Here is a 14,434-nt window from a genome sequence, read left to right as displayed (position 1 = left end):
CAAAAAAACCCATTATGTCTTAAAATAACGTTTAAGTCAACAGTGAGATTTTCAAACTTACAAATAAGACTTTTATCTATAAACTTGTGTCTTGCAAAATATTGTTTTACCAGTGTTTTTTTCTCTAATTAATTACAGTTCCATTCACTGTCTTACAAATTATGTTTTAACTAAGATTCAATTTGAGTTTTGCGGTTAGATGGAAAGTCAGTGCTGCAGAGGTTTTTGGAAGGCTTTTGTAACACCCATTGTCACTTGTCAAATGTTTTGTTTTGTGTCTTTGACCACAGCTGGATTTATGAGGACAAATTGTACCTGGTACATTTGATCATAATTACAACCAAGTCTTTAAAATCTTTTTAAGATAAAATTAAATGTATTATTCTATAAATCTTTAAGTGCTTACAGTGAGATCAGCTCCCAAAACACTTAGCACCTGCATGTCAGAGAATCCTTGTTTATTTAACTATAATTTTTTTTGTATTTTATGGGCTTAATACTTAGTTGTTATGCATCCATGTTTTATAATTCTATCATGAAAAAATATTTTTGCCTCTGTTGCTATAATTAATATTGATTTAAGGTTCACTAATCAACTTTCTCCAGAGTTTTTAACTGCTTCATTTGCTGATTAAAACTATGTGCTCTGTGAAAAAGCTAGTAGGTAATGTTGACATTGAGTTTCAAGAGTTTTGGATATTTAATTTAAAAAAAAAATTACATTATGCTATTGAAACACGAATCACTCAATCTAAATGAACTGTATACATGTAAAATGCCAGGGTAAATAGTTAAAATTGAATTTCTTGTCTTACTGTTGAAACTCAAGACGAGAGGAGAGAAAGTGGATTTTAAGTGAAGAACAGAGCTGAGTTGTGACACTTTTATTTTGAAAAGAGGAAACGCATACGAGTTGAGGAAGCGGGTGTTTGCGTTCCAACAGCGCATGCTAGCTAAAAAAAACAAAAACAAATATCATTATTTTACATCTATTTCTCAACGCTACAGCAGTCACCTCGCATTAATGGAGGTTATCGGGTCAATAGAGAAAACTAAAGGTACGTTTATTATTAATTTTCTCCCGCTGTAGTTTAAGGAAGGCCATGTTTATATCAGTCAGACTGTTAGCGGGACCCGTCTATTTAAAGGAATCATGACAATCAGTGGTTTTAAGACTGGAGCTATCGCACAATGAAATAACTTGTTATAGTCTGATGTCAAATGTTAATGTGACGTAACACAGTTAATTTTTACGAGATTTAAAGCACACCTGCAGATTCTTTACCTGGTTTCAAGTTCAAAACGCCCATTAAATAGGTGCATCCAGCAACTATACGGGTTCATAGGCTAATGGCAGCTTCTTAAGGGGTAGTTTTAAGAATAAATAGAAGTTGCAGTAACTTTGCCGTTGCTTTGATTTAGCAAATTATTACCTTGATTATATTTCCATTGCGAAAGAGCTTATTTAAAGAAGATTTTTAAAGTATTACAAGTAAAATAGGTGCTGCTCAGTTTGCTTGCAAACTGCTCTCCTTCACTAAAAGCTCATTGATGCCCTCAACAGACCATCTCTCACATTGCACTTTGATCCCTCAGACCCAAGCCTGCCTCTTGCATTCCTTCGCCTCCTGGTGCCTCCACTGCAGCTCCTGTCTGCTGCTATGTGGCAGCTGGCAAAGCAGAAAGATGTGATGAAGTATGATAAGCTGCAGGAGTTTGTGTTCATGGTGACAGAGGCAGTCCCCGGACTGATCAACCACAAGCAGAGAGCTCAGCTCATTCTGGGGCTAAGAGCAAGGGTGAGCAGAAGTTGTGTACTGTATCAAATATTGTAAATTTTGCTGTAATGGTTTTGCGATAACATAGTTTGTTGATATTTCAGTTGATTCTGGAGCTTTGCAAAGGCACGGCTCGAGGTTCTGTTGATGCTCCGGTGATCCAGAGCTATTTGGATAGACTCCCAATAACCTCTGCAAACACAGATGTAAGTACAGTGAGGAAATTCCTTTTTGAAAACAAATAATAATAATCTTAAAGTGACATGAATCTTATCTGTAGCAGTGCAGGGACACAGAGGTGAAAGCAACAGAGTCCACTTTTATTGCACTTGTTGAGAGCCTGCTGAAGGATCCTGTTGAGAGAGCGTATTTCTTCCAGGTCAGACAGATTTTAAATAATTTCTTGTCTTGAAAATACTCACAATAAGTCCTGCAGTAAACTGACATTGAATGAACTCTTACAGGAGGTGTTCCCAGTGGAATATGGGCCACAATATGACGCCGCTCTACATGTGTTATTGTGGGAGCTGCTCTCAAAGCTGGAAAAGCTGCTCCCAGTACCAGACTTAAAACAGGTATTGAATCAGTCCATTCAGATTTCTCAGGTTGTTTTTTCTTCTGTGCACAATATCACCATTTACCACAAACTGTGATTACAGACCACCGCCTGGTTCGGCTCGGCTCCTTCTGTGTTGGAGGAATGTGTCCAGTCCTCACCTGAAGAGCTGGGTTTAATCTTCGAGCACTACAAAAGTATAGGACTGCTGAAAATGCCATGTGAGTAGAGCTGAAATTATGTTGTCTTTTAAGTCAGATATCAAGCAAAAACACCAAGCATGCTCTGGTTTTAGCTTCTTAAATGTAGAGATCTGCTTTTGCCTTTGTTATATCATTGAAACTGGGTAAAAAAAACATAGATTTTCAGTTGTATGATCCAATATTGAGTCTTGAAATTCCAAAATCGACCTTTGCATTCTTATCTTTTCTCAGCGAATGTGTGTAAATTTGCACAGAATGTTGTGTGTACACTTTTATACATTTTTACCAGCTGCGACAGCGGGGCTGGTATTGTTTTTATCTTGTCTGTCTGTGTGTGTCATGATGGCAAAGTGAGGTCCTGGAGGCACCTAGGAGAGTGTAGTTGAGATCGCAATGAAAGCTGAGTTCAAAGATGGGAGTGATCCGAGCAAGAAGTAGGCGCTGAGACTGGTGTGATCCTGTCCTAAGTCCTTTAGTATAGTTCTATATACTGCCTATTTTGACCCAAAATTTTATACTAAGGAAATGTGGTTACAATTTAATTTATAATTGGCACTTTTATATTCAAAAGAAAACGCTATTGTTGGTTACTGTAGAATAAAAAGAGATGTAAGTTCCCAAGATAAATTCAGAGAATCTCTTTTCGATTTATGCAACATTGCAATTTATATTTTATGTTGCTATTGCGATTTCACATCAAATTAAGTTACAAGTTTCTAAAATATAATTTAATCAAATCTTGACATCTGCACAAATATCCAACCCTATATATCACTGTAAGTTGAATACCTTTGCGTTGTAGACAAAAAGGTCTCACAAAAAAACAATTTGAAGCTCTCACCTGGGCTCTGGCAAAAATTGTAACAAGCTTTTTCTAAATAATAATAATAATAATAATAATAATAATACATTTTATGTGTAGAGCGCTTCTCATGGTACTCAAAGACACTTTACATTTGTTAAAAATGATCACAAAATAAACTACAAATAAATACAACAGGACTACAATAAAATACAAACAACACCATTAACCATCTTCTGGTGTTTTATTGACGAAACACTTAGGCGATTAATCGATAAAACTAATAGGAAAAGTAAAAGTGATCTTTAGTTACAGCACTACTTGTAAATACCTGAAGGTGTTTCCAGGAAGTGCCTTAAAATTACAATTTTTTAGCGAGTGTATCAGAACCAATTGGCTTCCTTTTGACAACCATGAAGCCTCTGATATTTCGGGCTGATATGGCGTAGCCAGTGGACATCCGGGCCAAGACTTTCTCTTCCGTGCGCCGTAATTTTTGCTCTATAAACAGAAATCTACATATGAAAAAAAAAAGAATATAAAGCTAACTTGTTGTCAGACGATAGCCGATGCATTCTAAGATTGCATTTTGTCTATGCATTCCACCTCTTTACACGTGCTGTTTACAGTCATTCAAACATGATTGGTCAATAGTACTCAGACTACAAACAGAAACCAGAACGTTTCCAATACCAAAGTCTTGTCCCATTGCCCACAGATTCAGCACACATAATCAGAATCAGTTTATAGAGATTCTTCATTCAGTGACTCCTTGTTTTCTTTTTTACAGATGGCCCTTCATCCACCATCGGCAGCTGCATCATGTCTGCTTTATCCATTCCTCCCTCGCAAAGGACAAACATCTCTGTTGGACTGGAATCAATCCACAACTACGCTAATGTGCTAAACCCCGTCACCTTTGTCGGGACAGATCAGTACAGCGTTGTTGCTGTCTACACCGAGGTGGAAGCTGGGGAATCTGAAGTCGATGAAGAAATGATCGAGTCAGCTGAAGTGCAAGTTCAAACCGATTTCTACGAAGAGGAGATAGTGGCTGTGAGCGCAGATAACGCCGGCGGTGAGGAGACGACCACCTTAAGGACAGAAGAAACAACTGAAACTGTGGATGTCGCCAAAGCTCTGGACACTCTGACGAAAACTTTCGCACTGAGGAAGGAAAGCCTCGGGCAAGATGTATTGACAGGAAAGAGTAATGATTCATCCCTTAATGACGAGCCTGGATCAGGAAATGCACCAGACGAAAGAACAACAAACGAAGGACATAAAACAAGCGACCAAACTGATGAGAAGAGAGAAAATGTTCAAGAGGTGAAGGAGGATTTTCAACATGGAGGCACAGAGAGCAACATGAACTCATGTACAGACTTGGAGGATGATCACAAAGCTTTTTCTGTCCATGAAGAAACAGATGTCCCCAGTGAGGATCCATTATCTGAAACACAACAGTCTTCCAGTTCAGAGAATGTGCGCCGATCGACTCGTCTACAAATAAAATCCTCACCCAGCTGGCAGGAGATGTGTAAAATCCAGAGGTAAGTCAGAGAAAGTAGTAATACCGTAATACTGTGACTACGTCCTCCTATGAGATAGTATTTTTAAAAATCCACATTACCAAATGGACAAGTTTTATTTTTTTCACTCAACTGATTTGCAACATTACATAACAAAAGTAACAAAAAACTATTTGGGAAATACACGTCTTGAATGACGTCTATTTCCATTTTCAGCTGCGCCTTTTATAGTCTTAAGATATTTGTCAGTTTTTCATTAAGACTTCTTTAAAGAACGAAGTTGACATTTTCGGGACATTTATTAATCAAATGAGAAATCATTACCATTGTCATGTCTGTAGGAGGGCTGTTGCAGTGGAGGAATTTTTGCTGCAGTGATTGAGGGTGGCTGAAAGGCGAAATATGCACTGCCATTTTTTGTTTTTGTAAATTACTTCTTTTATTCCGATTTTAGTGATTTGTAAATAAGCTCTATTGTCAGACTTTTATTTGGTAGATTGTTGCTTTTTAAAAGACAAAGGTGACACAGTTTAAAAACAATTTAAATACTTGTTAAATACAGAACACAGAAGGGCAATGAGGCGCAATAAGAGGTGCGTAAGTAAGAGGTAAGTTATTGTGACAGCCATAGTCTGTACGCTAAATACTGAGCTATTACCAGCAGACGCTTAGCTTAGCGTAGCATAAAGATGGGAAACAGTGTGAAAACATCCCCCGGCCATAAAGTAGTTCGGCATATAACCCCCTGAAAACCATGTGTCATTTTTACACTTTGTTTTGTGGAGAGAGCAAACAAGAAATAAAGCATTAATTAGTGAGCTTCAGAGGTGCTGTTAGGCAAATTTTGTTAGATTTGCACAGGGCCAGGCTAGCTGTTTTTTTGCTAATCTAAGCTAACCGACTAGTGGTGCTAGCTTTGTAGTGGTATCAATCATTGCATCTAACTCTGAGCACAATTGCAGATAAGTGTATTTCCAAAAATGTCAAACCATTCCTTTAATTGTTTCTTACTTTCTGATAATAGTATTACTGTTCCTCCTTAGAAATTACAGGGATGAAGTACCATACTTTTTACTGTAGTATTTGTTGTAACACTTCACATATTATTTGTGAGACATTATTTAAACAGCATTTACAGTTATTTCTGCATTATTTCCATTTTTGTGTCAGCAGGAGCAAAGCTGATGTATCTCTCACCCCCTCTGTTATAGCCGTCAAAGGCAACGACAAAGGTAATATTGACATGGATAAGAGAAACATCTTGCACCTTTTGAAATATAATCCACGTTTTACTCACACTTTTGTCTTTTATTACTTGCAGATGGTTCGGATGAGATGATGTCCATCATCTTCACCTGCTCACAGTGTCCCTTCCACAACTCGGACAAAAACAGCCCTCCTCACTTCCACATGCAGAGTGTTCACTCTGAAGTGTACAGGACTCTCTCAGGAGCCAAATTTACTCCGTCTCCCTCCAGCACAGATGAAATATTTACATCCATTAAACTTTTACCCACAGGAAACACAGAGGGGAGCGAAGCAGAGCAGCCAGACAATCAAAGCAAAGTCAATGCATCTCAGTCCCAAAGCAGACAGAGGGCCCTCACGTGTGAGACGTGCGGCAAGACGTTCACCCGGTCGTCAGACGTGAGGAGACACCAGCTCACTCACACCGGAGAAAGACCGTTTCTTTGCTCGCAGTGTGACAGAACCTTCCAGCACTCGTGGGATCTGGCCAAACATGAGAGTAAACATCACGGCGTGGCCATTTCTTTCTCCTGCCAGGTGTGCGGGAGCTCCTTCGCTAACCTCCGCGCACTCACCGTCCACCACAAGAAGTCTCACTCACAGGAGAGCCAGCTTCCTCAGATCTGCTCCATCTGCAGCTACAGTTTCTCCACTTCCTCCGAACTGCTGGAGCACAGGAAGTCTCACATCATCACCAAACGCTACATATGCCAGAAGTGCGGCGAAGGCTTCGATACCCTGCTCGCACGCTCCCAGCACCGGCAGATCCATCAAGTGAAGAGTCAGTTTAAGTGTCCACATTGTGAGAAGACGTACACCCGGAGATCTGATGTGAAGAGGCATCTGTCCACACACACTGGGGAGCGACCTTACCAGTGTAACCAGTGCAGCAAACGGTTCTCGCTTCGCTTTATGCTCATTAAACATCTCCGTGTTCACACAGGGGAGCGGCCTTTCCAGTGCTCCCACTGCCCCAAGAGGTTCACCCTGGTGTCTGTGCTGGCCAGACACGAGAGGATGCACACTGGGGAGAAACCCTTCCTCTGCTCTCAGTGTGGGAAGGGCTTTTTATCGCAGGGAGAGCTTTCGAAACATCACAGGTCACACGTGGACGACAGGCCCTACTCCTGCCCCCAGTGTGACAAACGTTTCAAAAGCAAAAAAACCCAACAGGAACATATCGTCTCCCACACCGGGGCCCGCCCGTACTCCTGCGCCTACTGCGGGAAGGGCTTCACCAAACCGTACGCACTGACCAGACACAATCTCATCCACACAGGAGAGAGGCCGTTCCCCTGCGGACACTGTGAGAAGTCGTTTCTCACCCTCAGCGAGGCTCAGCTGCACCAGCGTATTCACACAGGGGAGAGGCCGTACCCCTGCAACATCTGCGAGCTCAAGTTCAAGAGCTCGTCAGAGCTGGCGCGACACAAGCGCAGCCATTCGGGGTTGAAGCCGCTGAAGCCGCACTGTGAGCAGTGTGAGAAAACATTCACGTCCAAGGCCAAGCTGAAGAAACACATGGAGACACACAGCGAGGAGGGAGAAGCAGCACAGTCTGTGGACTCGATACAGCCTGAGAAAAATATCAGTGATTGAAACAGTGAAAAAAATATAACATGTATCAGGATGCTTGAGTTTAGATATTTAGCTTTATGAAATGTGACAAAAACTGATCAGGAGAGAAACGTGTGTCCACAACTACATGTCTTCTTGACTATACTGATTTTACTAAGTGTAGACAAGGCGTGTTTGGAACTGTAGCACTCTTTTTTAGTAGTTATTACTTTAACCCCATTCAAGGAAGTTGGCCACTCAGCTATATTCGTAGAGCACAGCCAAGCAGCTGTACATATAGTGCGCCTGCTGTATGGGCCCAGTGATGCAGAAGCAGTGCCAATCATCCAGGTAATTTCATACAGTGGAAATATAGAGATTTGGATGTCATGTGCCACTGAGCAACTTCCATAGGTATGAATGAAGCCCTGCGGCCAATGCTGTATCCAGGTCTCATAAACAAGTCATTCTGAGGTAACGAAAACATGTTTGCTGGTTTCAGGTGACTATACACTATTAAAAACATGGTTATGAATATTTTATTCCATTTCTGCTTATATATCCCTCTACATCCTACACACTGCACTTTATTTCTGTCGTGTTGAATTGAATTATACTTTAGAGCAGGGGTCGGCAACCTTTACTATTAAAAGACACATTATTTGCCAAAAAAATGTCTGAAGCTGCAAAACATATAGGAATAAAGGTAACAGTCTAAATGAGCATTCATTAATATGAGTAAGTAAGCTTGCTACTCTGCAGTGGTCTATCCTACTATTAAATGGAGAAACCTCTGTCCCTCTGTCCGTCCGTCTGTCATCATCTGTTTTCCTCCTCACTGCTTTGACCTATTTCTCTGAACTTGCACATCGGCTTTCATCTTGGTCATGTGCAGACAGCCACAATGCCGTTTTTGCATTTTTCCCACATTGCTACTGTTTATATTCGCGTTTTTTTCCACTACCCGTTCATACTGTGAGCACCATTAGCAGCGAGAGCTGCGCGAATGCGCAGAGACCACTTGGAAAACACCTGCGCTGGGACCACAGTTTATGGCTGGGACATGCAATTTCAAGTGCCAACACTTGCTGAGGTAATTATTTTACTGAAGGAACGCGCATCTGTGTGCGCAAGCCAGCCGTTACATATTTTCACTTTACTGACATTAGCCTACAAACATTACAAACTAAACATTGCGCTGTGCACTTTGCACTGTTTCTTTCATTCTTTCTCCGTGTTGCATGTGTATGTGTGTACCTGTGTGCCCGCACACGGCCCCGCGCACACGCGTGCCTCCGTGCCATCAGCCAAAACTATGCTCCACGTATTTTGCCATAAAGCATGTTTCTAAATACAGTGTGCATTGTTTGTCTTACATTAATATTTATTACACAGTGCATTTACAGTGCTCTGATGTTGCATCTCCTCTAATATACTGTTTTTGATTTCTTATTCCTCTATACATAACACATCCCCGGGTATGGACTAGTTTATAATTAATTAGTACTTTAACTTTGCAGCGTTGGTGGTGAAAGCAAATAAATCTGTCCACACATTATTAAATCCTCGATTTTCCTTCAAGACTTGGAATACATAGTCAGCCTTGCTAGAGAGACTCCAGGCTAGCCACCGTGACTGAAGTTAAGTAAAATTTACCAGAAAAGGCACCAGATTGTAGACGTATGATGCATATTTTAGTTGATGAAACTTTAAAATATTTTTAATTCCTCACTTTAAATTCAATATATAGGCTACACATTTTGACAATTGTTAAAAGCAATATTCACATAGGGCCTACAACAATGACAAATGAAAATCAGAATGTTAAAAAAACAAAAAACAACTGTTATATATATATATATATATAATAATTTTATGTTAAGCCACGGGTTGCCTACCCCTGCTTTAAGGCAATGCTTCTCTACCGAAGGTCACGCCCCACAAAAGGGTCCCAAGCAGAAATCAGGAGATGATTAACAAGGATGTAGAAACAGAAAAACATTTTCATGCCGCACAAAACGAGATTTGAAATGTCTTGACAACTATATCAGGTGGCTTGCCATGCCATGTTTCATGCTTCCTCCGGATGAACTGTAGTAACTTTGATTATTCCTCTAACTTTGCCTCCAGCACCATCATCAGGTAAAAAGTTTTTAAAAATACCAGCCATTTTTGGGAAAGACCACTGCGCTCAAACCTCTGGGTGCGTTGTCCAAAAAGAGTCCTTAAATGAATAAAAAAAATGGGGGATCGCACACCTCCAGAATGCAGAAAAGTTAGTTTATTTTGTCATCTTTTCAATACAGAAAAAAGCTCAACACAGAGCACTCTCGGCCAAATACCAGCCAAACATCAGCCTCCGCTGTATTTTTGGTAATTGCTAATTAACAAATGTTAGTATGCTAACACCAATCTAAGATAGGGCACATGGTATACCTGCTTATACCTGCTTAGCTTAACATTAGCATGTTAGCATGCTTGACGTAGCATTTAGCTCAAAGCACCACTGTGCATTTTGAGACTTAAGCACATTCTTCCAACTCTGTGAAGCTGTACTCATAGTCAGTCTTGTTTATATCATTAAGGCCTGTGAAAATTATGACAATTTAAGAAGGAATAATAATCTTTGGTGGAACTGCCATTATGACACATTTGACCTGTAACAGGTTTGTAAGCAGACAAAGCTTTGTTTTAAGGGTCACAAGTCAGAAAGGTTGGGGCGCTCTGCTTTAAGGTGTTTCCCAGATGTTGCTTTTATTGTGTCTGTTTCAAAAGGACAATGCTGCAGCAATCACAAGAGAGGAGTGTTTTCCCCCTCACCTCTCCTCCCCCCTCGGCTGTATTTTCTTGGAGCTGCCTTGAAATCTCATCCTGCATGTGTCAGGTGATGTATTTCCTTCATTTCTGTCCAGAGTGCACATAAAACCCGGTGAGCTGGTGGTTACAGAGCAAAGATTAATTATAAACATCATAAACATAACCTCATTTCCTTTGCAGACCTCCGGCTGCCTGTTGTGAAATTCCCTCTCCCCTCACCCTGCTCACTGCTGTAGTCTTCACATTCTGGGGAACAAGGTACTCTAATCTGTATGTGTAACCTGGTAAACACGTAAAAATCATTATGCAAGCTATTGTGGCCAGTCACAATTAATTTTGTGATGTTTTTTTTAAATCCATAAGCTATTTTCTATAGCCTATATGTATATGTAGGCCTATGTATATAGTATAAGAATAAATTGTGGTTCTGCACATCCTTCCCCTCTTCCTGAATGGGTACTCCCCACTCAGTCATCATGTCAATTTCATGCTTGTGTCCTTATAAAAAAAAAATCCATATAAATGTGTTTAATTAACTGAGAGGCTTTAATTAGCTCTGACAGGGGGGAGGGTTTATGGGAGGGAAGCCGAGGAGGAATCACCAGGATTAAATTGGCTGCATCATTTAACAGGGGACCAACAAAGTGCTGCTACAGTGCAGTCTGAAGGAGGGGTTTGAATATCTATTTTTAGCATTGCATATGTTTCTAAATGTATTTTAATTTGTTAATGACAAAATGAGACAATCCATAATGCGGTAAGTGGGGTTTTGAAAGAAAGTTCAAGCCAGTTTCTTGGGTCATGGTTGCACTTTACATCTTATATTTTATTTGACTAATACCACAAAAGGGGGATGTGGCCAAAACCACGCTGCATACAAAGCACACATCACGGGCGTACTAACCAACAGAAATAGTAATTGTGGTACCACTTCCTAATACAAAAGCATACTTCATAAAAGGTTTATAACTGATAACTAATGGCTTTATTAATGTTAATAAATCCCTTTAGCTGTATTGTAGTCTTTCTTTTTGGTAATAATGTAGTTATACTGGTAGCCAAGGTGGATTTCTCAATTTCTACATGAAGTCTGCAGTTTTAATGGTAAATTACTAATAATAATTTCATGAAAAACTTATTTAAATTCACTGATTACAAGGGCATAGGTTTGCACCAATGAAATGGGGGATTTGGGGTCTGAAATTTTTGAGTATTAAACACTTCATTTCCTGCATTCTTGTGAATTTTATGCACCAATTTAAGCATTTTCTGCATCAATTTATGGTGTAATTATCTTTAATTTTGTGTAATGCACATGCTCTAAATTTTGCATGTCACCATGTCCCCCCAGCTAAACTCTACATCTGCTCTATTTAATGCTTCTTGGTTTGCAATTGCCTTTGCCTTTGCTCTTTTCGTAAAAAAAAAATCTCAACACAGCATGCTAAACTGTGTCACTGTTCTAATAAACGCAGTTCTAAAGTGAGCATTTAGTGTGCAGATTTGAGACTGCATAATTTGTGTTTTGCATGTCTTTATACAGTAATAAAATAGGTCCGTATTTTTAAAAAGAATTTACTTTTAAATAGACATCACACATAAAAATCATTTATTTTCTCATCCAGGTTAAAGTGCTATAAATACTGGCTTTAGTCACATCCTTGACTGTGGGGCTACTAGCCTGTAATTTCATTTGTCACTGTAGCATAAAAGTTACATATGGGTAAAGTTTTTACTTTTCACAAAGACACCACACACACCGTAGAGACAGTAGTACAGTTTTTCCCCAGTTCATTTATTCCACAAATGGATAATAGTAAAACTCAAAGGGATGTCTCCTCCACACCGAGAGAGGGTGTGCATGGGTGGATTTCAGGTCCTACTGCAATCACCTCTCGCCTCGACCAGAGTGAGGTGCAGCATGCAGCGAGCGGCCAGATGTCTGGATGGGACTATCAGCAGAGGAATTTGAAGAGCTGGTGACCATGCAGGTGGAAAGAACGTCCGAAATAAACAAATAAATACGGCGGAGACAAGGGGGCTGTGGATGCCGATAACGGGACGACGCGACACCCATAAGTGTGATTTACAGTCCAGTCGGCATTGGCGGTGTTGATGGCGGATTAATACTGGTCATAAAATAGTGGGGGGCTTGTGTTGCAGGAGGACGGGAGTGAAAGCACTGATAGAGGAAGGAAGAGAGGGGAGGAGTGTGAAGAAGAGAGAGAGAGAGGGGAGCAGATAAAGCCAGAGCCAGGATCATGAGTTCTGCACTGCCATACGATTCGCTGTCAGCTCGGCCGAGTCCAAGCAGACAAGCTTTGGACTGGGAACGCCAGCAGCTGGCTGTGCGACGACTTTCCTCTCCACGCAGTCTTGACCTGCTCTCTCCACCTCCTCTTCCTCGTCGACCCTCAGCGATCCCTGGCTACCTTCTGTCGACCTATCAAGAACAGGAAGAGCAGCTCCAACACCAGCAGCAGCGACTGTCCTTGTCGGTGTGCTCAGAGGCCTCGCTGGCGCCCCCTGCACCTCCACCTGTGGGCGCTGCCCCACCCTGCTGCCGCCCAGTGGGAGTCATGCACCTCCTGCGCCTGGGTCTCCTGGCCTTCAGCTGTCTCTTCTGGGCAGCAGGTTTGGCCATCTTCACCCTGGGTGTGTGGGCGCAGATTTCCCTGGCAGACTTCATGCTGCTGTCTGCCAATCGCTACCCCAATGCACCGCTCATCCTTCTGGCCACAGGTGCAGCCATCACTGCCTGGGGCTTCCTGGGTTGTCTAGGGGTGGCTGCAAACCTACCCTGCGTGCTCAGGGCGTATGGGTTTTTTCAACTTGTTGCACTTGTAGCCGGTTTGGCAGCTGGACTCTCAGGTCTCTTCTACCGTGAAGACATTGCAGGAGGATTTCGCAGCGGCTTACAGCGAGCGGTGGCCGGCTACACCGAGGATGAAGGCCGTGCAGATGCATTAGACAGCCTGCAGAGGGCCTTGGAGTGTTGTGGAGCTGAAGGTTGGCGTGACTGGCTCACTTCGGACTGGGCTATCCAGCATATGACCTTCCTGCCCAACGAGAATGGCACTTCGGTGTCCCTGCCGGACAGCTGCTGCATGAGGCGCAAGGGCTGCAAGAATCGACCTCTTCTGTCTGATGATATTGAAGGAGTAGAAGCTGCAGGGATCCATCCACACGGCTGCTTTCGCAAAGTCTTCAGTTTGGTCAACGACAACGTCTTCCACATCGCTGCCACTGTGTTGGGATTGGCCTTCACCCAGATTGGAGGCATCGCCCTGGCTTGTCTGCTGGCCAACAAACTGGCACCAAGACAACATCGACGTGTGGTGGCACATTAAGTATCAATGGTCAATTTGTAATTTGTAGATAATTATGATTGGGAGTGAACTATGCCCCTAAAGAGTAATAGAGTTGCAGAGTGTTGGGAGTTATTTCGGAAGGCCAGATTTCCGGGAGTAAATGTTCCATCTGTTTTCTGACAGTGTCAGGTAATTGGCATTTGAAGGGCATTGGCATGGCTTGGATGGGCATTAAAACTTTTCCCACACAAGTCTTTAACTGCTTTATGAAAATTAAATAAATTGTTCTTTAACAAAACGGTCAAAGGTGCAAGCCTTTGTATGCAAAAAGGTAAAGCAAGAAACCAACTGCAACATCTGTTTAGCATTTCGAAAAGAAACTGAAGAGTTTTAAAGCTGACATTTTGTAGAAATCTGATTCCGATAATACATCCAGCAGTTAAAATCAAATTACTTTTAGTTTCTGGGTCAGTTTAGATGATTTGAGTGACTATGCCAAGTTCTCGAGAACTGCCGTTAGTAATAAGTACAACAGATGATCAATTCATCAGCCTATATTGTTGAATTATCTATTGTAAGACACATTAAGGATATCATTAGAAGGGCACTTGGAGAGCGCAGACCTCTGCC

General features: G+C 41.5%; 2 protein-coding genes across 4 annotated transcripts; both read left to right on the top strand.

Annotated features, from left to right (window-relative positions):
* Window positions 1-112: 112 nt before the first annotated feature.
* LOC126384601 (zinc finger protein 23-like) lies at window positions 113-9,167 on the top strand. Of its 3 annotated transcripts, none has more exons than XM_050035705.1 (9): window positions 113-1,058; window positions 1,597-1,799; window positions 1,883-1,984; window positions 2,062-2,157; window positions 2,243-2,353; window positions 2,438-2,555; window positions 4,130-4,892; window positions 6,042-6,103; window positions 6,193-9,167. In XM_050035705.1, the coding sequence occupies exons 1-9, from the start codon at window positions 947-949 to the stop codon at window positions 7,716-7,718; spliced, it is 3,093 nt and encodes a 1,030-aa protein (XP_049891662.1). In that variant the 5' UTR covers window positions 113-946; the 3' UTR covers window positions 7,719-9,167. The 3 variants fall into 3 exon arrangements, with proteins under 3 accessions (XP_049891662.1, XP_049891661.1, XP_049891660.1); XM_050035704.1 differs by having other exon boundaries at window positions 2,059-2,157; window positions 6,045-6,103; XM_050035703.1 differs by having other exon boundaries at window positions 2,059-2,157.
* Window positions 9,168-12,754: 3,587 nt separating this feature from the next.
* LOC126384613 (tetraspanin-7-like) lies at window positions 12,755-13,843 on the top strand. The gene has a single exon (XM_050035725.1). The coding sequence runs from the start codon at window positions 12,755-12,757 to the stop codon at window positions 13,841-13,843; it is 1,089 nt and encodes a 362-aa protein (XP_049891682.1).
* Window positions 13,844-14,434: the final 591 nt, after the last annotated feature.

Source organism: Epinephelus moara, chromosome 23, assembly GCF_006386435.1.
Source record: "Epinephelus moara isolate mb chromosome 23, YSFRI_EMoa_1.0, whole genome shotgun sequence".
In the NCBI taxonomy this organism is placed as follows: domain Eukaryota; kingdom Metazoa; phylum Chordata; class Actinopteri; order Perciformes; family Serranidae; genus Epinephelus; species Epinephelus moara.
Note: the sequence above shows the minus strand (reverse complement) of the source record. Positions and strands in the feature narration are given on the sequence as shown.